This window comes from Micromesistius poutassou (genome assembly GCF_964030765.1).
Source record: "Micromesistius poutassou genome assembly, chromosome: 9".
NCBI classification, from domain to species: domain Eukaryota; kingdom Metazoa; phylum Chordata; class Actinopteri; order Gadiformes; family Gadidae; genus Micromesistius; species Micromesistius poutassou.
The window spans coordinates 11242560-11269545 of record NC_140279.1 but is presented as its reverse complement, the minus strand read 5'-3'; the positions used below and the strand labels follow the sequence as shown (position 1 = coordinate 11269545).

Here is a 26986-nt window from a genome sequence, read left to right as displayed (position 1 = left end):
GGAGGCAAAAGTCTGCGTAGAAAGAATGTCCTTTACTAGCGGATAGGTCAGTACACAAGAAATAATTTGTAGATCAGGCAAACAATCCGGCAGGTAGAAGACAAGGCGTAGTCGGGAGTTAACAGGCAGGAATAAGAAAATCCAGGGACCGTAAATATCACTCGGACAATGTTATAACGCTTGATAGGAAGACAAACTAGCACAGAGAAAGGGAAACACACTGACTAAATACACTCGGAGAGGAATGTTAATGAGGGACAGGTGAAAACAACTGAGGTGAGTGAGGACAATCAGAGATGTGAGAAACATAATGACAGGGAGTGAAATAATTAAGGAATGGTGCGAGATGTGACAAGAAGTGTCAATGAGCTACAATTCATAAAAATACAACGTATGCAAAAAATTGTCCAGCTCTATGATTTTGCCCACAATATACTTTCCTAAAATTAAACATATCTCAATGCTCCATATTCACCTCTCCTCCAGAACTCCTTCCATCCTTCAAGAAGGAGCTACAGAGTGTGGAGGCTGAGGAGGGAGAGGCTGCCTCTCTGTCCTGTGTGCTTTCTAAGCCTCCTCAGCCTGGAGTGTTGGTGCAGTGGAGGAAGAACAGGCTGCCACTGAGAGCCAACAGGAAGTATGAGATGAAACAAGATGGCTGCCTGCTCCAGCTCCTCATCAAGGACCTCAAACCAGAGGACAGTGGCAGCTACTCCTGTCTAGTAGGAGGAGCAGAGAGCTCTGCTAGTCTGGCTGTCACAGGTGAGTACATATTCTACTGGTCGATATGTTATCTTAAAGGCCATGAAACTTATTTACAATGGTAAATTTGTATATGCCGTGACATAACTTTGATTGTGAGTGCATACGTGAAAGGGGATTTGACAGCTATACGAAATAGTGATAGTCAACATCAATAATTGCCAAGCCATCTTTGGATTTCAGGTGAGCTAGTGTGCGGATGGACATACATTGTGATGGACATACATTGTGATATTATTGATAATAATATCAGCATCATCAGGATGATCCAGTGGCCTCCTGCCCCAACCCATAGCTCAATTTGTGTCATCAGCTGGCAAGGAACATGATTAACTTGCCATGTTAATGACAACCAGTTTTACAATGGTGTCTAAGGTGTTGGCTAACGCCTTGTCAATGGGCTGAAATGCCCAGTACTATAGACACGCCAGAAGTTCGATTTACCCTTGAAGAGGGCTTTGCCTAATTTAGAAAATATTAAAATGTTCAATATCTATCTCTTCTCTAGAAGTCCTTCCATCTTTCAAGAAGGAGCTACAGGATGCAGAGGCTGAGGAGGGAGAGGCTGCCTCTCTGTTCTGTGAGCTTTCTCAGCCTCCTCAGCCTGGAGTGAGGGTGAGGTGGAGGAAGAACAGTCTTCCACTGAGAGCCAACATAAAGTATGAGATGAAACAAGATGGCTGCCTGCTTCAGCTCCTCATCAAGGACATCAACCCAGAGGACAGTGGCAGCTACTCCTGCCTAGTAGGAGGAGCAGAGAGCTCTGCTAGTCTGGCTGTGAACGGTGAGTCTGTAAAACAAATCTCCTTGTAAGTATGTTTATATATTTACAACAACAGTCTTACTAATGAAACTCTTTTCAATTGGTGTTTAGCAGTTGAATTGGATCTTCCTAACAAGACGGAGTCGGTGAAGATAATGCCTTTTTCAGAAGAGAGTGTTGTCGAACACACTCCTCCAATTCCACCGGTCACGTCCGGTACCGAAGATGTCAAACCTGTTAGATTGTCCCAGACCTGCGTTACTGACCAGGAAGTGGAACTGGAACCAAAGGTTGAACCTAAGGTGGAACCTAAAGTGTCAAAGCCTGAGCAAAGGAAGAAGCAGGAAGACCAAGGAGACACATCGGCACACATAGCACCTAACAAAGTCAGCAAGGCAGAGCCCAAAGCCAAGCAGCTAGATGGAACCCAGGACAAAAACAACGAAGTGAACAAGAGACGCATTTCAGGTTCTCAAGATACCAAAGTTGTGCGATTTTACATCAATGACCCAAAAGATGAACCGGAGCCAAGGGTGGAACCCCAGGTGCCGAAGCCTGTCCCAAGGAGGAAGAATGAGGTCCAAAGAGAAACGGTGCCATTGAAGTCTCTGATAAAAGACAGTGAGGAAGTGTCTGAAGTGAAGCAGTTTGACAGTAAACATGAAACAATTATGGAAGTGGAGAAGAGACGTTTGTCAGGCAGTCAAGACACCAAGGTGGTGCGATTTGACATTTCTGACCCAGAAGGTGAACTAGAGGAAAGCGTGGAACCCAAAGTGCCAAAGCCGGTTCCAAGAAGGAAGTATGAAAGAGACACACTGCCAATAAATTCTCTGAGTGAAAACAGTGAAAAGGGGCATGAAGTTAAGCAGCTTGATGCAAACAAAGAGCAAACTGTTGAAGTTTGCTCAAGAGACAAAAGACGGATGTCATCAGCTTTGTCAGTAGAAAACCAGAGTGAGACATCCTCAAATGGAGCACCGGTGGTGAGACCTCTGCAACCGGCCAAGATGAATCAGAAGAAGGAGACAGAGACTGATGAACAGAAAGAAAAACTATCATCAACACATTGGGAGAAAACAAGGGGTGATGATCAGATGTCAGCACCATCTCCACAGGAACAAAGTGAGATTGCAAAGGGAGAACAAATGCCTTTGGAACCACCACAGAAGTATGTCGGGAATAATCCAGTAATGCCTCAAATTGCGATGTCTATCACAAAGGAGGATGACATACAAAAAAGAGAGGAGGTGCCTTTGAGACCACCAGTAAGAACTAAAGGGAAACTTACTGCGTCAATCAAAGCATCCGAGTCTAGCTTCAAGGAAATAGGTGAGAGGCAACCGTCAAAGGATGATCCTAAACAAGACCAGGTTATTGAAGATAGTCTACCAACAAATAAAACATATGCGATGGAAGCCACTGAGAAGAAGTCATTAAAACCTCTTGAAGAAACGCCCTCAGTAGATGCTTTGGAAGAAGAGGCAGTAAAGACAAAAGAGAGGCCTATCGTGATAGAGACCCTACCACCGAAACCACCTGCGAGGACCAAAGGCAGGGCCAGGAGGGCATCGGGAAGCCAGTTCTCAAGAGACTCTGAAGCAAGTCAAGATGAAGAACAGGTCCTGGTCATTCCTGTGTTTAAGAAGGAAGTTCAGGCAGCTCAAGACTCAGTAAAACCCTTAGAGAAGAAATGTGAGGAGAATACTGAAGGTGAGAGGGAACAACCTGTCCCACGAGACACTGAGAACGAACAGGAAGATGAGCAACTAGTCAAGAGTAAAGAGAAGGACGTGGAAATGAAACAGCCAGTGCTGCCAGTGGGGCCCCTAAAAGAAATGAAATTGCCAGTGGCAGCACTGGTGGGAACCCCAAGCATGATGCCAAAATTGGACGAGGGCAGGAAGCATGCAGTTCGACCGATGCGTTTGGAGAGTGAGACGCCGGAGCCCCGTGATAACGTTCCTCTTCTCTTCATCACGGAGGACGACACCTTCTCCATAGCAGGATCTGAGAAAACTGTGGACTCCAGCAACATCCAGCCTTTAGGTTTCACCATTAACGCTCAAACTCAGCCTGCTCCCATCCAGCTGTTACCTCAGGTGATCCAACCACCGCAGACACCCACGGAAGCTCCAGAAGATATTATGGATATCATAGACAATGAGCCTGAGATGCTGGAAGCTGCTGTCAAGATTCAGGCTGCGTTCAAAGGCTACAAGGCCCGTAAAGACATGCGTCCGGTCTTCAAGGAGGTGTTTAAGAACCAGGGCGTGGAACTCGGCGGTAAGGCCCATTTGGAGTGTGTTGCAGAGGGGAAGCTTGAGGCTGTGCGCTGGCTCAAACACGGACAGCAAATAATCACAGACCAGCGGCACAGGATGAAGACTTCAGAAAACGGTGTCCTCGTATTGGAGGTCACCGACGTGAACCTCATGGACAGTGGCGTTTACACCTGTGAGGTTGTTAATAAGTTTGGTGTGATCTCCTATAGCGGTAACATAACCGCCCAACAAAAAGCGACCCCAGCCACCACCACCAAGCCTGTACACCCACCACTTGCAGCCATAACACCTCTTCAACCGGTGCTCCAGAAGCCTCAAGCCCTGGCAAAGCCGATGCCCCAGACTCCGCCTCCAGTCCTGGCTCCACCTCCAACCCAGACTCCGGTAGCCCCGGTAACCTTAACCAATGAGTCGACCGGCTTTGTTGTTGAGAGTGAGGGTGTCTCTCTATGGGAGGCCTACAACCTGACAGAGCAGGACAGCCAAATGACTCTGCAGGAGAGGAGGCGAGCCTCGCTTATTCCTGCCAGTTCCAGTAAGTGAAACGGTAGAATGGATCAGGGCGTGTTCACTTGAGACACACTTGGACACAGTCTTAACCCATTCCGCCGTGGCCGTCTTAGGGAGGGAAGGGGCGATGCGTCAGACCTCGCGGCGGTTTGCCGCGGAGGGGAATGGCTTCAAACTGGTTTTAACTCTGACCACATGACTACTGATTACACGCTAAGCAATAGACGTATACAGTCCAAATATCCCAAATGTTTTAAGCTGTTGCTGATATAAATGTGCACAACGCCAAACCTAGCAACTCACAATGTGTCCAACCACGTCTCAAGTGAATGCCACTACAGAGTGTCAGTACGTATCAGGGAGCATCTAGTCTGGCTAAGGTGCTCCTGGCGTCAGGGGCGGACCTACCATTAGGCAAACACAGGCAATTGCCTGGGGCCCCGAGATTTCCAGGGGCCCCCAAACGTCTCATAGAAAACTGATTAATAAAGTTTTCTTAGATTTAAAGCAATTATAATTTTTTTAGTCTTAATTCACATGCTTAAAAATCCATAAAAATGCTTAATCTATCATGATCTTTTGACTGCCCCCCCCTCCCTTCTCATGCAATGGACTATTCCATTTTACTGCGCATGTGCAGGCTTGATTCAGGAAGATGGTACCAAAACAAACTAGTTGGCGCGGGTTGAGAAAATGAAGCAGAGTTATACAATATATATATATATATATATATATACAGTGCAGAACGAGAATGTGGAGGGCCCCAATGACTGGGTTTGCCTTGGGCCCCCAAATGACTAAGTACACCCCTGCCTGGCGTTACTACTGTTATTTTCTTCCTTGTTCTTTAGAATTGAGAGATTGAATAGCAATCCACTATCCCTAATGTACACATATTTCAATCATCTTGTAAACTGGGAAACTTTCTGCATTGACCCTTCTCCCTCAGTGTCCAGCCCCTCTGACTACGACACCGCTCCAGACTACATGGAAGCCCTCGAGACTGCCCCTGAACCCAGGTCAGATATGGTGGATGCATGCCAGATTTCTAATGATACCATTGTCCTGTAGCAACATAACCAACCTCAGATAATCATCACAGCGAGGATCCCAAAGAGGAACAGATGGCTGCAATGGACGATAAAGAACCAACCACTGAAACAAAACCACAAAAGATACTCTTGAAGGTCAAAGGTCAGCATGGTAAATTCTGAAAGAATCACCTCCAAGAATACACCCTGAAGCACGGCTTATGACTGTTGTGTTTCTGTTTATTTTTGTCCAGGTGAATTTCAGGGCATATCCAGGACACCCTCTCCAAAGCATCACCGGACCCACACACCTTTAGCTGGCACCGTCTCAGGATCAGAGTCAGAGGGAGATGAAGACAGAAGAGAGGTTTACCTTTTTCCTTGTATAACATACTCTATTTCTCTGATACACTCACATTCACATACAGAACGTCTGCATACAAACGCCCGTGGTAATGCCTGGTGTTTTCTCCTTGCTTTATTCTACCAGACCTTTGACATCTACGTGGCTCGAGCTGACTGCAGCCCTAGCGGTGGGAACAAGGAGGCTTTTATTCTGAAGGAGGGCCAGTATGTGGAAGTCCTGGATTCCGTCCATCCTGACAAATGGTTGGTTCGCACGAAGCCCACCAAAAACAACCCTGTACGGCAGGGGTGGATCTGTCCAGCCTATCTGGAGAAGAAGAGAAACGTAGGAAATATACTTTGTACTTTTCTTTGTGCATTTCTATTGCTATGCAACGGACAATAATTCTCTTCTAATAACCTCTATAAACATATTTTTTTAAACACATTAAGAACACATGTTCAGACTGTTAACCATGAAATTGCATGTTTGGATATTCTTTTAAAACAAAACCACATTATTGGAAGAGGTATTGGCTCAACACTAAATCTCCACTTGGACCAGGAGTCGTTACCACTGAGGAGAGCTCCTCAGGAGGATCTGGATGGGATTGGGTCGACAGGAGAGGAGTACAGGAGGACACTAAGGTTTGTCACATCTACAACATCTACATAGGGCACCATGGAATCGGGACATGCATTTGTCAATGCATCACACCAGAGTGGACATGGCTGAAACCTGATTATCACAGTAGTGAAATGTCTGTATAATAGTACATAAAGCTGGTGATAATACTATGACCTCTGTCTTAAGCCAACTGATCCAGGGTCTGGTGGATGGGGAGGAGGAGTTTGTGAAGGAGATGAAGGACTTTGCGTCCCATCACCTGGAGACCGGCCCCCATGTTCCCGCCAGCATCCTCACCCAGAGGGAGACCGTCTTCAGGAACATCAGCGACATCATCCTCCTCCACGAGAGGTGAAGCACACCTTATTGTCATGCTCTAATTAGCTATACAACGTCTTCTCTTTGTATATATCATTCCTGACCTTTGAGGATATCCTCATGATTCCCTCATGATACTCGTTTGTAGCACTGCAGGCTTTATTGCCAAGTTCCTTTGGATAAAACTGTCAATGTAGGTGCTTTTTCGCAGTGGGTCTGATCTCTATTTATCTCCCCCTGTGTAAAATCCAGTGTCCTAAATTGTGCTGATATGCATTTATACAGCTCCTTTCTAACCAGTGGCCACCCAAAGCACTTTACAATATTGCCTAACATTCACCCATTCATGCACACATTCAAACACAGACGGCGGTGTCAGCCATGCAAGGCGACTTGCTCAGGGATGAGGTGTCTTGCTCAGGGACACCTCGACACTCAACGCTAGGAGGAGCCAGCGATCGAACTAGCAACCTTCAAGTTACCAGCCAACCCGCTCTACCTCCTGAGCCTAGTGCCATGCCGCCCATGCTGATGTAGCATACTGACTCTTAACCTTGTCCCTCCAGGTCTGTGCTGCCCAGACTGAGCAACTGCGCCACAGATGACGACGTTGCCATGCATCTGCTGAGGCAGGCGGAGGACTTTGAGAAGTACGTCCACTACATGGTGGGCCAGACCCAGGCAGAGGCGTCCGTCACTGAGAAGGCTGTCCAGCAGTATCTAAACACAAGGGTAACGTCCCCCTCCCCCAAATCCATCCAATCCAGTCTCACGTTGTATACCTATGCATAGAAAACCCAGTGTTTCATGGTTAATGTTGTAGAGTGGGAAACCTACATCTGACACTAGAGGCAGTAGTGCCATTGCTGTGTACAGTAACCTACCGCTTGCTATCCTGAGCTAGACAGTGGATGTATGGTTGGTATAGTATGGTCGCTCTGCGGGAGACACTCGTTTTCGGGTTGTCAATAAAGGGTAACGTCTTTTTAAGTCTAGTTAATGTTAGTATACCCAATATAATATAGTTAAATTGGTGGTTTTTGAAAGGTGAAATTCCCAGAGAACATGTTTGATATAGCCTCCTGTTTTCTACACACTAGGATCCATCAGAGCCGGGGAACCCTGAGACCACAGCCATGGACGTCCTCACGTTCCTCCAGAGACCCACGGAACGCATCCAGACCTACCAGGCCCTACTGAAGGTGTCAGTCAGTCAGGCTGATCTCTCAATCTGTCTTAAAAAGAGCAGGGTTAGAGTTTATAAGAACAAAAAGGATGAACCTCATTCTCTGAATGGTTCAGTGCTTTAACCCTGTAATTCACACTGTAGGACTACATCAGTACTCTCCTCTGATGACATGTGTTGGTTTGTCGTGTGTGTTTGTTGTGTTTGATTGCGGTGTTTGTTTGTTTCGTTGTGTTTGCTCTATTTGTTTGTTTTTATTAGTTGTGTTTGTTTGTTATCTATGTTTGCTGTGATGGTTTGTTATATGTGTTTGTTGTGTTCGTTGTATTTGTGTGTTGTGTTTATTGTATTTATTTGCTGTGTTTGTGTTTTTTCAGGAGCTGATCCGGAACAAGGCCCAGAGTGGTCAGATGTGCTGTGTTCTGGAGGACGCCTTCTCCATGGTGTCACGTCTCCCCGGCCGCTCAGAGAAGCTGCGTCTGGTCGGTCTCATAGAGAACTACCCCGCCCCGCTGTCAGCCCTGGGCGAGCCTGTGCGCCAGGTAACACGCCGGGAACCTACAGTTACATTCACATCCAGACACTTTTATCCAAAGCGACTTACAATTAGCACATTTGTCAGAAGAAAGAGAAACAACAATATATCGCTGGCGGTACAGTAAAGATGTTCATAGAACCAGGTGCCAAGCACTAACATTCACTAAGTTAACCCATTCCCTGTGTACAACAAAGATAGCTATGATAAGATACCACACAATGCACTATACAAAGTACTATTTTTAAGTGCAAGGACGTACAACATACAATAAGTGTGTACATTAAGTGCCAGGACGTACAACATACAATTGTGTGTAGATTAAGGTTGACTGGTTAGCCCAACCCTAACCCTAACACTACCCCAACCTTAGCAACGTTTGTGAGGCCATCGCGTTCAGGAAGTCAACCTGTTGGGAAATTGCCTTCGATGTCGGTGCTTCAATGTGAACATATATTGTGCCCCTTTCCTTTCAGGGGGTATTGACGGTGTGGGAGGAATCGCCGGAGATGAAGACGGCCACCAGAGGGCAGCAGAGACAAGTGTTCCTCTTCAAGGACTGTGTGATCCTGTGTAAACTGAAGAGAGGCCCAGGGGCCAACACGGACGCCTACGCCTTCAAAAACAAGATGAAGGTGAGAGGAAGGTTGATGCTCCAGTTAGATTAGCATCTGGATCGCCACCAGTATGTTCTGTTGCTGGATATCAATATGTTTGGAAACCAACTATTCATTATTTTCTTTAAATACATATGTATAACAAAAGCATGATTGGTACAAAATAATACATAATGTAAATTATTAATTTGTAATTATCTAATCATTTTTATGCAGAACCATGGGCAGTGGAATAAAATCACAGTTCGGCCTCCCCTTTTATAATATTCTCATAATGACATCATGATACTCAAGTTGTACCGACTACACTCTGAGTGTACAGACCCTATATCTGATATCTCTCTCTTCCCCCCCCCCCCTCCCCCCCCCCCTCCCCCCCCCTCTCCCTCCCCCCTCCCCTCTCTCCCCTCCCTCCCATCCCTCTCCTTCCTCCCTCCCCTCCCTCCACCACCACCCATTTCCTCCCCTCCCCCCTCCCCTCCCAGCTGAACGACCTGAAGGTGAAGGACAGTCCCGGGGGGGGAGGTGACGAGAGGAGCTGGGTGCTGGGCCACGAGCACCGGGGCTCAGTGAGGACCTACACCCTGCAGGGCCGCTCCGCCCTGGTCAAGCTCTCCTGGCTCCGGGACCTGAGGGAGCTCCAGCAGAACTCTGAGCTCACCTGCTGCAGTGAGTCCCTCTGTCTCTCCTCGGTCAGACTAGATCAAACGATCAGACCTCTGAGCTCACCTGCTGCAGTGAGTCCCCCTGTCTCTCCTCGGTCAGACTAGATCAAACGATCAGACCTCTGAGCTGACCTGCTGCAGTGAGTCCCCCTGTCTCTCCTCGGTCAGACTAGATCAAACGATCAGACCTCTGAGCTGACCTGCTGCAGTGAGTCCCCCTCTCTCTCCTCGGTCAGACTAGACCAAACGATCAGACCTCTGAGCTGACCTGCTGCAGTGAGTCCCCCTGTCTGTCCTTGGTCAGACTAGATCAAACGATCAGACCTCTGAGCTGACCTGCTGCAGTGAGTCCCCCTGTCTCTCCTCGGTCAGACTAGATCAAACGATCAGACCTCTGAGCTGACCTGCTGCAGTGAGTCCCTCTCTCTCAGACCAGATCAAACGATCACACCTCTGAGCTGACCTGCTGCAGTGAGTCCCTCTCTCTCAGACCAGATCAAACGATCAGACCTCTGAGCTGACCTGCTGCAGTGAGTCCCTCTCTCTCAGACCAGATCAAACGATCAGACCTCTGAGCTGACCTGCTGCAGTGAGTCCCTCTCTCTCAGACCAGATCAAACGATCAGACCTCTGAGCTGACCTGCTGCAGTGAGTCCCTCTCTCTCAGACCAGATCAAACGATCAGACCTCTGAGCTGACCTGCTGCAGTGAGTCCCTCTCTCTCTGCTCTCTCAGACTGCTGATCAGACCTCTGAGAGTTACTTCTGTTTGTTGGAAATGATCTTAAGTTATGCATGTAGGATATATACTGTATATATATATTTGTATATTTCATATTTCAAGTTAAGAAAACTATTAAATATTTCATATTTAATGCACATCTAGTTAAATATTTAAATTCTTATTTTTATTTATTTAATTTTAGTAATTTTATTGTCATGCAATTCTGCTGCTGTGACCCATCTGGTCTTTGATTAATAATGCTGCTCTTATCTCATCATATCTATGCAGAGGATCCTCTTGAAAATACAATACAAGGTTCTTCTGTACATATACCTTGCTTTGTTCTGTTGTGTTTCCGCTCCCAGGCCCTCCGGTGTTTGAGGTGCAGCTGTCAGACGTCACCACCCAGACGGGGCAGACCATCCAGCTGGCCTGCAGGGTGACCGGTTCCCCCGCCCCTGTGGTCAGCTGGCTCAAAGGTACGGACCCCAGTGTGGTCACATTCCCACACATGAGAACACTTGTGTTCTCTCCAAAGACAAACACAATATTAGAATGTGGTTCTTATTGTATTATGTCTGTAAAGTGGCTTTGAAATGTGTCAGTGTCTGCAAAGTGACAATCCAAATCAATCCAAGATTTTATTCCCGTTTGCTGGAGTACCTTGAAGACAATGAATCTCATGCAGGACCAGTTATGGCAAAAACGGATCTCACTGAACCTTTGACCGCACGGCGCTGAGCGTAACATGGTCTGGTCTGGTGTCCCCAGACGGGCTCCACCTGGACGAGGACCCGCGCCACATCATCACGGCCCAGCGGACCGGGGCCTGCAGCCTGGTGCTGGACGGGCTGGCGCCGGAGGACTCGGGCCAGTACCTGTGCTACGCCGTCAGCTCGGTGGGCAGCGCCAGCACCCTGGCCTGGGTCACGGTGGAGGGTGAGGGCGCCACCCATTCATACCATTCATTCAGGCACTCATTGGCATTTAGAATGAATTCATCATTTTTCATCATTCCGATTATTTAAATACTTATTTGTTTTGAAAGAGCTCTTGTATTTAAAAAGAATATATGGAAAATATATCAACTGCTGAGCTAGGGTCGGCTTTCCTCAGGGGGTAGAGCGGCTTTTAACCAGAGGGTTGCTAGTTCAATCCCAGGCTCCTTCAGGCTGTGAGTGTCGCAGTGTCGTTGAGCAAGACACATCACCCTAACTGCTCCTGGCGAGCTGGCTGTCGCCTTGCATGGTTGACACCACCGTCGGTGTGTGAATGTGTGTATGAATGGTTGCAAGTCCCTTTGGAAATGTAAATAAATAGATGAATGATGGTAAAAATGTATATTATCAAAGATAAACTAAAGCAAAGTCAAAAGTCAAACAGTCCAAACCACATGTAATCCATCTAGACTACGTAGGTTTATGACTACAGCCTGTACTATAGTAGGTAACATGGTAACACACCCATTCTCTGCCCAGCTCCTCCCAGGTTCCTCAGCCGTCTGGAGAGCATGTGTCTGATGGAGGGGGAGGACCTCCAGTTCATCTGCTCCACCCTCTCCACCCCCCTGCCCAGAGTCAGGTACACCCCCCCCAAGGCTCCGCAGTCACCGACGGGATGTTACCATTTCCTAACCCCTAAGTGATCTGCTGTGCTGCCAGGTGGGGCAAAGATGGCGGAGAGCTGACCGACCTGAGCAAGTACCGGATCTCCAACGACGCCCGCAGCGGGATCCTGACCCTGACCATCCTCAGCCCCACGGAGGCAGACGTCGGACTCTACGAGTGCGAGGTACAAGATGCAAGAAATACATCAGAACAAGGATTTATACTATCTATTGTGTAGGGGCTAGAGGGTTCAACTTCAAGGCAAAATGTCCTTGGATTTATCCCCAATAATGTCTGCAAACTACCTTTTGGCCCCCTAGAGCAATATGCCCGAACACCTTGATCACATTTGCCTGAATTCCCTGTGTCTCTTTGAATAAAAGCCTCTGCTAAGTATAGTCATGAATAGTATATATTATATCTCTAGTATAACAAGGCCATATATATTTGACATAAGGTTACCGTCACTTTGTTGTTCTGCTCTAGCTCTGGAACCCGATGGGCTGTGCCAAGTGCAAGGCCGGACTCTGCCCCGCCTACGTGCCGTTGATTGACAGCGAGAACGTCGAACCGCAGGACTTGTCTCCCAAAGGTAGGACAGTCCCAGACGAGCCAGGTAAACACGCACCCCAGGGGCCCGGGGCCCCCAAGAGAGTTAGAAACACCCTGGTGGTACAGCGTATACACTGGGAATACTTTTGACTGGGACCAGGCCATAGACATTGTCCAGTTTCAACTCAGACCCCCTCTCCTACACACCCCCCCTCAAACTCTCCCCACCCCTCCACCCCCTCCACCTCCCAGTCTCTCAACACCGTCATTGACCCCGTCACAGATCACTCTCTCACTCTCTTACTTACACTTCATGTCACTGTAGTCACGAAGGCAGGGTGTAGGTTACATCCCATTCCATTTCCTCTGACACCAACCTCAACACCTCCACCCAAACCTCCTCCATCACCTCCGACGCCACCGCTCCACTCCACCAAACACCATCCCTATGTCACCCTTTCCCCTGAGCCTCCATCGTCAGAAGACATTGATACAGTCATGTATTGGATGTTTTTGGTTGCCTGTTTTCATCTTCTGTTCTTCCATTTCCAGAAGTCCATTCCTTCATTGTTCTCTCATCTTCGTGGTTCAAATGAACCCTTTTCTATCCTTCTATGATAATAGCATAGAAAGGAATATAATCCAGTATAATCCTGTGCGGTTTGTATAACAGATACGTAGGTCATAGTCAGTTTGAATTAGCACCACAGGACATTTCGTTTTGTCTCATTTCCTTTTGGACGTCCGCCATCTCGTTCATCCGTATTCACTGTCATCCTCCTCCCCTTCATGAGACGGACAGAAGGAGGTCCCTCGTGTAAGTCCTCATCTAAGTGCATGAAACAACATCTCAACATCTCAACATCTTCCTGTTCCTGATGCATGCCAATCTAACTCTCCATTCTTCCACCTTGAGACGGGCATGTGCTGTTAGGTGTCTTCTAGACCCACCTGAGGAATGGTATGGTCCATAACCAGTTTATATGGTGGGTAAACGGGGGTCCTACCCTGGTTCATTGAGGTAAGAAATTGAATCTGCCATCTCTCGATCTCTGTGAAGGTAAAGGTACTGTACCACTCTCAACATTCCTCTCCTCGCTATTTGAGCAGAATTACGTTTTAAAATATAAATATGATCCAGAATTAAGTTAACCAGAAGATCTTCCATCATTTACTGTTCCCGCTCCACCTCCACATGTTGAGAGGTGCTAAGATGGAGGGTTTGGTTTCCCAGACGCTGACTCAGAAGGCTGGTCCACCGTCCTGGTGAAGAAGTGGCTGCAGACCGACTTCAGTCCCACGTCGATTGTGAGGAGCCTCTTCGGTCCAGGGAGCCCAGAGGAGTGAGTCCAGTGCCATCCAGCACTTCCTTCCCCCCATCCTCCTCTTGATAGAGTACTGAGTCGCTGATGAGCCCATCTCTCTCCGCAGGGCTGAAGGTATCCCTGAAGTGGGTGAAGCTACCCCTCCACCCACAGAGACCCCCACCCACGAACCCCTTTACTACCCTGAGGGAGAGGAGGAGGAGCTCTTCATCTCAGAGCCCATGCAGGAGATCCAAGACGGTACTTTAGTCACTCACACGATCAACCCTCAAGCCCGACCCATTCAACCCTCATCCTACTGGAGTCCGTTTCTTGTTTTCTTTTCCAGCTCCTCCCTTCGTTCAAGTTCCCCCAGAGAGCCTGTGTGTGGAGCCCGGCCAATCAGCTGTCTTCACCGCCATCATCACAGGAAGACCCGCCCCCCACATACAGTGGTACAAGGTGGGACCTGCCTCACATTACAAAGCATATTCTACAAGTATTCCCCTACAGAACCCTGAACCCTCTTACGCCTCTTACTTATTGTATGTTGTACGTCCTAGCACTTTAAAATAGTACTAAGCATCTTATCCTAGCTATCTTTGTTGTATACAGGGAATGGGTTAACCTAGCGATTGTTAGTGCTTGGCACTTGGTTCTATGAACATCCTTACTGTACCGACAGAGATATATTGTTGTTTCTCCTCTTCTGACAAATGTACTTATCCTAAGTCGCTTTTGATAAAAGCGTCTGCTAAATGCCCTAAATGTAAAATGTATTACACTCTGTGATTGGAGGATGAGGAGGAGCTCTCAGCCAATGACAACGTGGAGATGAGGCAGCAGGGGGCTCGCTGCTCGGTGACGGTGGTCTGCCCGGAGGGGGAGGACACTGGCATGTACACCTGCCTGGCCTACAACGACTCGGGACACACCTCCTGCCAGGCCCATCTCACCGTGGAGGAAGGTGAGGTCTCCGCCCCATCCAGCGCTGTGCTCAACCTGAATCTCTGGAACTGTGGAGCAAGTGATTGTGTTACAGAGAGGGGAGGGAGGGGAGGGATGGGGGAGGAAGGGGGGGAGGGAGGGGGGAAGGGGAAGGAGGGGAGGAAGGGGGGGGGGGGAGGATGGGGAGGGAGGGGAGGGATGAGGGGAGGGAGGGGGGAAGAGGAGGTAGTGGAGGGAGTGGAGGGGAGGAAGAGAGGAAGGAGGGATGGATGGATGGGGGGAGGGAAGGAGTGGAGGGAGGAGGGAGGAAGGGGAGAGATAAATGGAACTGCAAAAGGACATGCATAGTAATTGATAGCATCAGTTATGTTGCAGACTTCTTCGTCTTCTGCCACATCACCCCATTTTGATTGACTGAATGGCACAATGCAATGCTCTGCCATTATCACAAGGGAAAGCTGGAGATGGTGTCAGGGCTCTAGATGACTTCATGGCTGACTGTATGGCTTCCCTGTAGGACCACTGGAGGTGGAGGAGAGGGAGGTGGAGCTGGGCAGGAGGAGGAAGCTGTTCTCCGTCTATGACATCCACGAGGAAGTGGGAAGGTGAACCTGCTCCTCGTTTGCCACCTCCATGATGGTCTTGGTTGTTATTCAACACCAGGCTGTCTCAGCAGAGGTCTCCATGACCCCTCACCCATCGTGTCTTCTCTGTTCTCCAGGGGAGCCTTTGGCGTGGTGAAGCGCGTGGTCCACAGGAGGACAGGGGAAGGCTTTGCGGCCAAGTTCCTGCCCCTGAGGAACTGCACCAGAACCAGGGCCTTCCAGGAGAGGGACCTGCTGTCCCGGCTGGCCCACCCCAGGGTGGCCTGCCTGCTGGACTTCTTCTGCACCAGACACACCCTGGTCCTGGTCACTGAGGTGTATCCTGAGATACAGAGCAGAATCAGAAGCATTTACTTTTTAATACTCTCTAATCCTGAACTTCAATTCTTAGGTGGGATTTCAGATCAGTTATTAACACTACTCTTAAGACATGCTCACTAAGCACTTTAATGTAGTGCTTAGTGACCATGAATAATGTAAATAGATGATACTATGCCATCAATGAATGAATGCTCAGTCCCTAACCACATTAAAGCTGCTGTCCCTATGGACTTCTGGACCATCTTCTGCTCAAAGCATCAGTCACAGAGAGAGAGGTAGGCAGACATGTATATCACATCTTATCCTTTACTTGATAAACTTTGTATAACAACATTAAAATGTAAAACATGCCGTTTGATTTCCTCAGGTTCAGTCGTACCTCCAGCAAATCCTGGAGGGCGTCGCTCACATCCACAGCATGAACATCCTGCACCTGGACCTCAAGGTGAGGCAGGCGTCTTTGTCTGGCTCCTCCATGACCTCATGGTCAGACTGCTCCTCCATATCTCCTCCATATCTCCTGACTATCCTCACCCGTCTGTTCCCAGCCCGATAACATCCTGATGGTGTACCCGCCGCGAGACGAGGTCAAGATCTGTGACTTCGGCTTCAGCCAGGAGATGGACACGTCCCGACATCAGTACAGCAAGTTCGGGACGCCAGAGTTTGTGGCCCCGGAGATTGTCCACCAGGAGCCCGTCACCGGGGCAACGGACGTGTGGTGGGTCTGACCGATGATATAGAGAGGATCTACCAGGTTACGCGTTACACGCAGATCCGGATGGGAGGGTGTCTCCATGTACATAGATGCAAACGGGGGCGGTTGAAGTAGACAGCAGTCAATAAAACCATACCCCCATCTGTTACAGTCCAATATAACAGTAGAAGAGTTGATGATTATCGACTCCATTTATACTGCACTTCTCTAACCAGTGTCCTCTCAAAGTGCTTTACAATATTTCCTAAAATTCACCCATTCATGCACTGACGGCGGAGTGAACCATACAACACGTCAGCCAGCTTGTCATGTACAGCTAGGGGACTGGCGTCTTGCTCAGGGACACCTCGACACTCAGTTAGGAGGAGCCAGGGATCGAACTAGCAACCTTCAGGTTACCAGTCAACCTGCTCTACCTCCCGAGCCACGCACCGCCCAGCACAGTGGTGTCTTCTGCTTCGTCTTGATTCTGCGCTAACGTCTCTCGTGTTCCCTTTGCCAGGTCCCTGGGTGTGATCGCCTTCCTCTGGTACGTACCTTTCCTTCCTTCCCAGGCCTTATTCATGCTTAAGCTTCTCTGTGGTAGTACAGGATTGGTTGGTCTGCTGACCGGTGGTCATGACATGTCGTTGACAGCCTGACGTGCCGCTGCCCCTTCGCCGGGGAGTCGGACCGGGCCACGCTGCTCAGGGTGGGGGAGGGGACCCTGAACTGGGAGACCCCCGACCTGACCGTCCGGAGCCCCGAGGCCCAGGACTTCCTGCGCCTGGTCCTCCAAACAGAGCCTGAGTACCTGAACTTCTTATCGGTCCCACCACAACACACTGAGACACCTGTAGCTCCAACACTAAGACTAGCGTACCAAGATATCAGATATCATTTTAGGGCAAGGAACACAACAAAGTCTCCTAATGAGACACTTACATTTACATTTAGGGCATGTTGACCGTTTCCAAACAGCATAACATATTTGTTGTCGCAATCCTGTTATCTAAAACGATGAATATAAAAGTATGAATTGTTTCTGGTGTGGTCCTTTCTCTTTTAGGAGGAGACCATCTGCCTCTGAGTGCTTGAGTCATGAGTGGTTCCTGGTGAGTTTAACATCCTTCTGTTTGTAGGCATAGTGAGTCGTAGTCATGGCAGAACTCAGAGCAACCTCCTGTCATGTTCCTGTTTCAGGATGAGCACGCAGCCGAAGACACGGATGACATAAACACGAGGAACTTGAAGGTCTTCATCTCCAGGAGGAAATGGCAGGTAGGTCAACGCTTCGCTTGAGAACATATCGGGTGCTACGGCCGACCGATTTGAGTAAATACCTGTAAACTAAATCACAGTATTTCAGTAAGTAAAAACGTTAAATTAAAAAATAAAATTTCAGATTATTTTTAAAATTCAAAATCGTAAAATGTAATAAATTTAACAAAAAAATATTACAAATAAAACAATACATTTAAATTTAAAATTTAAAATGAATAAAATAAAATTTAGAAATTTTGTAATATCTCCCTTTGCTGACCCTCTCTGTGCCCAGCGGTCGTTGACCTGCATCGGCTCCGTGCTGACACTGAGGCCCCTCCCTGAGCTGCTGGGGGCCCCCCTCAGGGAGACGGCCGCCACGGTCCCCCGGGAGCCCCAGGACAACAGCAGCTCCTCGGTCAGCAGCGGCTCCTCCTCCGAGTACGACGAGGCCGACTCCTGGGACTTCTTCCAGCACGCCAGCCCCACCGAGGAGGAGGAGGAGGAGGAGGAGGAAGGCTATGACCCGCTCTTGGAGAGGGCTCGCATCCCTGCGCCCTTCGTCGCACGGCGCTTCGGTTCCGAGGACGACGACGAGGAGACGCTCGGGGACGAGGACGAAGAGGAGGAGGAGGAGGAGGAGGATGGGGAGCTGGCGAGGAGCGTCCTGGCGCGGAGCGTCAGCAGGCAGTCGGTGGGCTCCTCGGAGCTGTCCTGCCAGCGGACCCCCCAGAGAGAGCGGCGGCGGCCCAGCCGGGACAGCAGCCCGTCCCTGTACCTGTCCGAGGGGGAGGAGGGCTCGGGCAGCGACGGCAGCCGCATCCCGCGCGGCAGCGTGATCCGCAGCACCTTCTACAGCTCCTCCCAGCAGCTGTCACCGCTGTCGGCGCGCCACATGACGCTCAGGGACCGCTTCCAGGTGAAGAAGCAGGAGCGCGGCCGCAAGCCCATGCGCCGCAGCCTCTCGGGCCGCCTCAACGAGCCGCTCATCGAGTACGTGGAGGACGAGGCGGAGGCCCAGCGCGGGCCGCGGCGCGCCTCCGTCCAGGCGCCCATGCAGAAGTCGTGCTCCTTCGACAGCGGCGTGAGCCTGTCTCACGCCAACCTGCCCCCGCACAGGAGGAGTCGGTCGCTGGACGCGTGCTCCCGCCGGTCGCCCGCCTCGCCCCAGCGGAGCCCGGGGCCGGGCGAGGAGGAGGAGGGCACCCAGAGCATGAAGGAGGACTTCACAGACGACGAAGGGGTGCAGAGGAAGCTGCTGGCCCCGCCGGTCGCCTCCCGGACGTCCAGAAGTAGAGGCTCCGTGGCTCCGGTCCAGGGGACGCTCCTCCTAGGTGGAGCACTGGTCGGCTCCAGGCTCCAGGCGGGAGAGAGGAGGCCTCTGATGGGAGAGAGGAGCCCGCTGACGGGGGAGAGGGGCCCTATAATGGGAGAGAGGAGGCCTCTGATGGGAGAGAGGAGTCCTTTAATGGGAGAGAGGGCCCCTATAATGGGAGAGAGGAGGCCTCTGATGGGAGAGAGGAGTCCTTTAATGGGAGAGAGGGCCCCTATAATGGGAGAGAGGAGGCCTCTGATGGGAGAGAGGGGCCCCATGATGGACCGGGAGCCCCTGGAGGTGGGGAACCCGGCGGGGTCCCACAGTTCCCTGGCTGAGTCCCTCATCCTGGAGCACGGTGACTCTGAGTCCTCCAGCCGACTGGATTCCTGCGAGGAGGCGGGTCCCGTCCTCTCTGCAGCCAGGTTCCGGCCTGGGCAGAGGTACGGTACCCCGTGTTCGCTCCGGTTCTCCGAAGTGGATTCCAAGCCGAAGAGCGCGGTTCCCCAGCCGCCGCCCCGGACCCGCACTCGCTCGAACCAGGACTTGGCAGCCAGCAGCTGCGGCAGCATCCACAGGGCGGCAGGCTCCTCCGGGGTTCAGCCCAGCCCCAGCCCCAGCCTGTCGTCCCTCCAGTCTCCGGAGAGACCCCCCAGGTCCAAGGACAAGAAGGGCAGCCAGGGGCTCCAGAGACATGCCTCGGCCCCCGCTCTGGAGATCAAGATCCCCCAGGGGAGGTCCCCCAAGCTGGGCCTGATGAAGATCTTCCGCCGGCAGTCCTGGACCGGGCACTCCTACGCCCCACTGGAGACCCCCGGGCTGGGCCCCACCCTGGGGGAGATCATGGCGCCGGACACCCCCACCATGTCGCTGAGGAAGAGGATGAGGGCGTCAGCCTCCAGCCTTACCAAGCTCTTCAAATCATCCAGCAAGGAGGACTTAACCAAGGGAGGTGAGCAGAACTACTGAAGGGAGGTGAACTACTGAAGGGAGGTGAACCACTGAAGGGAGGTGAACCACTGAAGGGAGGTGAACCACTGAAGGGAGGTGAGCTGAAGGGAGGTGAACCACTGAAGGGAGGTGAACCACTGAAGGGAGGTGAGCTGAAGGGAAGTGAACCACTGAAGGGAGGTGAGCTGAACCACTGAAGGGAGGTGAACCACTGAAGGGAGGTGAGCTGAACCACTGAAGGGAGGTGAGCTGAACTACTGAAGGGAGGTGAACCACTGAAGGGAGGTGAGCTGAAGGGAGGTGAACCACTGAAGGGAGGTGAGCTGAACCACTGAAGGGAGGTGAACCACTGAAGGGAGGTGAGCTGAACCACTGAAGGGAGGTGAGCTGAACTACTGAAGGGAGGTGAACCACTGAAGGGAGGTGAACCACTGAAGGGAGGTGAACCACTGAAGGGAGGTGAACCACTGAAGGGAGGTGAGCTGAAGGGAGGTGAACCACTGAAGGGAGGTGAGCTGAACCACTGAAGGGAGGTGAGCTGAAGGGAGGTGAGCTGAACTTCAGTAGTTTAGAGGTCAGAGGGGGAGGTGAAGGGAGGTGAGCTGGCTCCTCCTTCTATAAGAGCCAAGAGACAACAGAAAGAAAGGAGAATTAGAATACAACACAAATCAGATATCAATAGTTCATCACAAATTGTGGCTGGAATTTTCTTCATTAAGATGCTATTGAGTTACCACGATACTACTAGGTTAAGTATATAATGTATTTCCAAAGTCTAACGTGTCCGTCATTTCTTTGTGTAAAAGGGCCAATCGTGAAAGGATCTCCAATCCCTCCTAAAAAAGGAAGTTCCTCTGGATCCGAGAGCCCTAAGAACAAAGTGTCTCAGCTCCTGTCCTCCTTCAAGATACCGGCTTTCAAGAAGACGAAAGGTAGTGTTCACCTTCCGTTACACCTGGCCCCAGATCAGCTCTACTGTGTCTCTTTGTTAACGCTGACCCGTCCTTCCAGAGCCGCCGGTCCGGCCCAGCAGGCCCGACGTGGTCCAGCTGGACGGAGGCGGAGTCCTCCTGGTGTGGAAGCAGGTCCAGACCCCCACCCCGGTGGTCTATTGTGTACAGTACTGTACGGACGGTGGGTGGCAAGGAATACAACCGAGCCACAAAAATATAATTTCTTTCTATATCCATGTTCTTCAGTAGTTTTTCTTGGTGTCAAAGTCTTAAAAGGACTTTGTGTAAATGCATGAATCACTTTAAGTTGCTAATATATGAACAGGTACAAATTTTACTTTGAAAATCTATTATAGTTGAACTTGCCGTGTGGTTATAATGGCATAAATGTATATTATTCCATAACTTTTTCATTTGTACATTTATATATGCTTTTTATAAATATAACAAACTTCACTTTATTATCGTTAATATCTCGATTGCATGAATGTGTGAACTCTAGCTGGCTGCAGTTCACTTAGTGGCCAAAGGGGCCAGTAACGAGAAGGAATTTCAGATTGTTCAACAAAGTGCCTTTCAGAAAAACATTTAGCGCCACCAAAAAAAATTGTTCAGTTTAATTAGCGTCTCAGATCCACCTTCCTGTCCTTTTCACCTCAATGTTATTGCTGAATCACGCCCCTGATATGACGATCTGAGTGTGTGTGCGTTGGCTCCGTCCCCTGACGCCCTGTGTGTCTGTGCAGGGGCCCAGTGGCGGGCCCTCTCAGAGGAGGTGAAGGAGAACGTGTTGGTGGTGAAGGACCTGCCCCGGGGGGCCTCCTACGTGTTCAGGGTGGGCTGTGTCACCAAGCAGGAGGTGGGGTCCTTCAGTGACCCCTCGCATCCCGTCGTCATGGCAACGCACCCTGAAGGCAAGGGGATCTCTCACTTGTTTAGGAAATGATCCATCAATGCATCTACACGTTTACTATGGACAGCCTACAACAGATATTATTATTACATTTTTTTGTATCATTTTTATTTTTAAATGAAAGTTGATAAAGTATAGATAATTCAGTAATTCAAGGTACTGTATATTGAAGCAGTTCCTTATATTACTGTATTATCTAAACTTTATGAATTTTCATAAAAGAAATTAATGAAAGATTACAAAAATGATAACTCTCATCTCCTCACCAGAAGTCCACCTCCCGCTCATCCAGACGGACTCTCCAGAGACGAGGGTCGTAGCGGGAGAACAGCCTCCACACAAGACCTACAGCTTCCTCTCTGAGATCAACAGGTAGGACCCCCCACACCCCACACACCGTGGGAATCAACTGGAACACTATTTCGATACAAGCGCTAAAGGATGGCTCACGGTTTGAACGCCATCTCCAATGACTAATGTTTGTAGTGTTTAATCTGTGGACATGGCCCAGTACAAATGAAGAACAGATTGTGGTTACAAATAAAATCTCTCCGTAAAAATTCTCTCTCCCCCTCTCCTCTCCCTCCCCCCTCCCTCCTTTCCCCCCCTCTCCCCTCTCCCTCCCTCCCCTCCCTCTCCCTCTCCCTCTCCCTCCCTCCCCTTCTCCTCTCCCTCCCTCCCCCCTCCCTCCCCCCAGGGGTCGCTTCAGCATCATCACCCAGTGCCGTGACGATCAGAGCGGGCGTCTGTGCGCGGCCAAGCTGACCCCGTACGGCGCGGAGCAGCGGCAGAGCGTGCTGCGGGAGTACCTGATCCTGAGGAGGCTGCACCACCGCCACCTGGTGCAGCTGCACACCGCCTATATCACCCCCGCCTACCTGCTGCTGGTGCAGGAGCTGTGCCCCGGCAGGGAGCTGCTGCCCAGCCTGGCTGAGAGGTGAGCCCCCCCCCTGGAGGTAACGTGTCAGGTGTCTTGTAAGACTTCTTATTATTATTTTTTATTTTTTATAATAAATAAATAATTAAATATATCCATGTTCATGAGTAGACTCTTTAAGTAAAACTTTTTTTTTTCTTTTAAATGAAATGACATTAAATTAATTAATTACTTGAATAAAGATTGTAAATGGTAAATGTGGAACATGTATCTTATAGTAGATGTTGTGTTTCCGTAAACAGTATCATGTAACACTGTGAACATCATGGAAGAGTCAAAGGGCCATGAAGTACTGACAACACAAAAGTACAACCAGCCTAAATCAGCGTCCTTTGTGTTCATCTTTTTAAGGAGGCTGAAAACAGCAAAGGCAAAAACGAATGAAATGTAACATTTAAAATAATCAATATGTAACAAATGACGGACCTTCCCTCGCAGGGACCTGTACTCTGAGACGCACGTGGCCGAGTTGCTGGTTCAGATCCTGAGCGCGGTGGACTACCTGCACGGCCGCTGGGTCGTCCATCTGGACCTCAAGTCGGATAACATGCTGGTGAACGAGCAGAACCAGTTGAAGATCGTGGACCTGGGCTCCGCTCAACCCTTCACCCCCGGGCAGCCCGTCCACATAGAGCACTTCCAGGGGCTAGCTGAAAACAAAGGTAATTACTCAAGGATGTATATTTTTATGAATATTATTTTATATAATATTATATATAGTATAGACTGTTTCCATGAAGTATAAAAGTTTATGAAAACAATATATATTTTCCAAAATTTTAACCGACTTTTGAAATCAAAAATTTTGATCGAAAATTTGAAACATAAACTGATACACGCTAATGGACTAATCCTACTTTTATGGCCGTCATGGCCTTCAACAGAATGCAGCAGCAAAGGTACGCACTGACGGAAGATGGATGGAAGGAACTAGCGCACCCTAAACAACCCCACCACATATTCTCAGTTGCTTGATTCTCATCAATCATTCACATTCTCATTATCAAATCATTATCAAAATTAACAATTCATTTTTCTGTATGAACAGAAAAATGTCATGTTATGTTTATGAAGATGCGTTATGTCTGTCTGTCAGTTTACATTGTGCTTCCAAAAGCTCCGGAGATTCTGGAAGGAAACGGAGTCGGACCGGAGACGGACGTCTGGGCCATCGGCGTCCTGGCCTTCATCATGTGAGGACAGAATCAGTACTCTCTCTCTCTCTCTTTCTCACTCTTTCTGTCGCTGTCTCACTCTCTCTCTCCCCCTCTCCCTCCCTTTCCCTCACTCTCTCTCTCTCTCTCTCTCTCCAAAGCCCTGAGAACCACATAATGATCTCCTTCCTCCTCCTCCTCGTAGGTTCAGCGCCGACGCTCCGTTCCACTCGGAGCTGGGCTGGGAGCAGGACAGGAACATCCGGAAGGGGAAGATCCAGTTCAGCCGCTGTTACCCGGGTCTGTCCGAGGGAGCCATCAACTTCATGAAGACCAGCCTGAACCCCAAAGCCTGGTGAGCAACACGCTGTAGGGTCTGGGAACCCATGTCCACAGGTCAAGTTAGTTAATGAAACAGTTCATACGCATAATACATAATACATAAGCTTAATGTTCTGTTTATTTAAAGTCTTGTTCCTTGTTCCTAACAAACACCAAATTGTTCCTTGTTCCTAACAAACACCAAATTGAACCAGATAGAACCGCGACATGACGTTTACGACAGAGAACCCGATAAAACCGCGACATGCCGTTTACGGCCGAGAACCGCTAAATGATGTTACGACAGAGAACCCAATAATGGCGCTACATGATGATTACGACCGAGAACCCCACAGAACCACTGCACAACGTTTACGACAGAGAACCGTGAGTGAGCTGCTGAGCACCAGAGGACGTTCTCCCCTTGACCCCTGACCCCCCGGTCCTCTGTGCAGGGGGAGGCCCACGGCGGCAGAGTCCCTGCACAGCCCCTGGGTGCGGGGCCACCGGGCCCCCGCCCAGCAGGGAGGCTCCCTGGTCTGCTTCTCCACGGACAAGCTGAGGGCCTACCTGAGGGAGCGGCAGGCCAAGAGAGACCAGGTGCAGACCAAGCTCAGAGGACCCTTCTTCAAGTGACAGCGGACCGCCCATAGATTCCTATTGAGCTTCGAGGCTTCGGTCACAGCATGCTGTCTGAGTCCCAGAGATCTCTGGAGGTGGAGGTGGTCATTGGAGGTGGAGGTGGTTGTTGGAGGTGTTCTTTGGGTCCTCATTGTTTCCTGGATACCCGGCCACCATTTTGTCAATACAAGTTTATGTTAAATCTATGTTGCGTCTTAAGAATGGCTCAAAGTATACATATATACGATTGGCTGTTTTATGTTTATTGACATTTATCAGTGTGTAGTTCTTGCTTTGGCAGATTTATGGAGATCAGGGATACATATTTGGGAATTAAATGATTGGCTTATTGTGCATATTGAGACACATTATGGGTTTGTTTTAAATGTAGTGATACATTTATAAAGTGTTTGGGGGTGAACCGTATTCCAGGGTTCGCCATTGTTCCTGTAGTTTGTAGAGTGATTAAAGACGGATTGCACGACGCTACGTGCCTGTGAACTCTACCTGTGAAACGACATCAGGGCTCTCTTAATGAAACAAAGTGATTGATCAGCGTATCCTTTTTTTCGTCCTCCACTGCATGCAAACACAGTCTTGGCACATGCAGTGGCGGTGGGTCAATGGAGGGCGCTAGGGTGCCGCCCCTCCGTGAAATATTTGCTTGAATATATCTGCCAACTATGATGAATAAAAAATATATAAAAATACTAAACAAATCAACAAAAATACATAGCGTTTATCCTCGTTTAATTGTTTGATAGACTGTACTCGCCTGGCTAGCAACCAAATGCATCTGAACGGCAATTCTTTGGGCTACGCTTGTTATTGGTCAATCGAAATAAAGCCCTCTTTCAAGTCAGGGGCGCCGTGTGCGCTGTGTGTGTGTTTGTGTGTATGTATATATACATACATATACATATACACACACACACACGTAACCCAAGCGCGCCTGCGCACACATGCTCCTACAGTGTCTTTTAAAGCTGCTACCATGTTTAAGTCCACCAGGGGGTGGTGTTGTGATACACCCACACACACACACAATTTTTATTGGTCGTCATAAAAAAACCTAAGGGGTAACACTGTCGCTTTTTATCGGTCGTCGTCAAATAAAACCTAAGGGGTAACACTGACGCTTTTTATCGCTCGTTGTCAAATAAAACATAAGGGGTAACACTGTCGCTTTTTATCGGTCGTCGTCAAATAAAACAAGGGGTAACACTGTTGCTTTTTATCGGTCGTCATCAAATAAAAGGTAAGGGGTTACACTCTCGCTTTTTATCGGTCGTCATCAAATAAAACAAAAGGGGAAACACCGTCGTTTTGTATTGGTCGTCGTCAAATAAAACGTAAGGGGTAACACTGTTGTTTTTTATCGGTCGTCATGAAAAAAATGTAAGCGGTAACACTTTTTTATAGGTTGTCAGCAAACAAAACATAAGGGGTAACACTGTTGCTTTATATCGGTCATCATCAAATAAAACGTAAGACTGACGCTTTTCATCGGTCATCAGCAAATAAAACGTAAGGGGTAACACTGTCGCTTTATCGGTCGTCATCAAAAAAACATAAGGGGTAACACTTGTTTTTTTTTATCGGTTGTCAAATAAAACATTAGGGGTAACTGTTGTTTTTTTTATCACTCGTCATCAAAAAAACCTAAGGGGTAAGAATGTTGTTTTTTATCGGTCGTCATCAAATAAAACGTAACCTAAGGGGTAACACTTTAGTTTTTCATCGGTCTTTTGCCGTTTTTTATCGGACGATATCACTATTTTCACAATGTGTGAATACGATGTCAAATATTGCTCCCAAATGATTTTTAATCTCTCAACCTATGGCACAGTGGATAGAGAGTTTGTTTATGTTACGTGAGGTCCTCAGTTCAAGTCCCACTGCCGTCAGTTACATATATATTTCTATTGAAGGATATTATTTCTATAGATATCATGTGAATTGTAAGGTCAAGTATAACTTCAAATGATTTTAAATTGAATACCCTGGTGGTGCAGTGGTAAGAGAGTTGGTTAATGCTCTGTAGACCCGAGTTCGAGCCTCCACTCAAACTAGAGTTTTGATTCTCTGGCCGGGTCGGGCCAATATTTCCCCTCACTACCCTCGGGCCGGGTCCGGCCAGGCCTTTGATCAAGTGT

At 49.0% G+C, this 26986-nt stretch overlaps 1 protein-coding gene across 1 annotated transcript in view; it reads left to right on the top strand.

The window, feature by feature from the left end:
* obscna (obscurin, cytoskeletal calmodulin and titin-interacting RhoGEF a) overlaps nt 1-25452 on the top strand; it is a 74672-nt gene extending 49220 nt beyond the window's left edge. The window contains exons 34-76 of the mRNA XM_084473583.1: nt 487-762; nt 1271-1546; nt 1637-4345; nt 5270-5339; nt 5423-5514; nt 5606-5718; nt 5842-6042; nt 6262-6344; nt 6511-6675; nt 7209-7374; nt 7743-7844; nt 8206-8370; nt 8840-8998; nt 9466-9649; nt 10734-10847; nt 11140-11307; nt 11847-11949; nt 12030-12159; nt 12462-12567; nt 13762-13870; nt 13959-14092; nt 14181-14293; nt 14630-14798; nt 15297-15384; nt 15501-15701; nt 15920-15980; nt 16073-16150; nt 16254-16426; nt 16926-16952; nt 17060-17212; nt 17472-17517; nt 17561-17683; nt 17961-19932; nt 20738-20863; nt 20943-21065; nt 21631-21798; nt 22067-22169; nt 22495-22734; nt 23173-23396; nt 23619-23633; nt 23831-23927; nt 24094-24243; nt 24665-25452. Coding sequence (XP_084329709.1) covers nt 487-762; nt 1271-1546; nt 1637-4345; nt 5270-5339; nt 5423-5514; nt 5606-5718; nt 5842-6042; nt 6262-6344; nt 6511-6675; nt 7209-7374; nt 7743-7844; nt 8206-8370; nt 8840-8998; nt 9466-9649; nt 10734-10847; nt 11140-11307; nt 11847-11949; nt 12030-12159; nt 12462-12567; nt 13762-13870; nt 13959-14092; nt 14181-14293; nt 14630-14798; nt 15297-15384; nt 15501-15701; nt 15920-15980; nt 16073-16150; nt 16254-16426; nt 16926-16952; nt 17060-17212; nt 17472-17517; nt 17561-17683; nt 17961-19932; nt 20738-20863; nt 20943-21065; nt 21631-21798; nt 22067-22169; nt 22495-22734; nt 23173-23396; nt 23619-23633; nt 23831-23927; nt 24094-24243; nt 24665-24845 — 10256 coding nt within the window. The 3' untranslated portion in view covers nt 24846-25452. The remainder of the gene's footprint in view (nt 1-486; nt 763-1270; nt 1547-1636; nt 4346-5269; nt 5340-5422; nt 5515-5605; nt 5719-5841; nt 6043-6261; nt 6345-6510; nt 6676-7208; nt 7375-7742; nt 7845-8205; nt 8371-8839; nt 8999-9465; nt 9650-10733; nt 10848-11139; nt 11308-11846; nt 11950-12029; nt 12160-12461; nt 12568-13761; nt 13871-13958; nt 14093-14180; nt 14294-14629; nt 14799-15296; nt 15385-15500; nt 15702-15919; nt 15981-16072; nt 16151-16253; nt 16427-16925; nt 16953-17059; nt 17213-17471; nt 17518-17560; nt 17684-17960; nt 19933-20737; nt 20864-20942; nt 21066-21630; nt 21799-22066; nt 22170-22494; nt 22735-23172; nt 23397-23618; nt 23634-23830; nt 23928-24093; nt 24244-24664) is intronic.
* Nucleotides 25453-26986: the final 1534 nt, after the last annotated feature.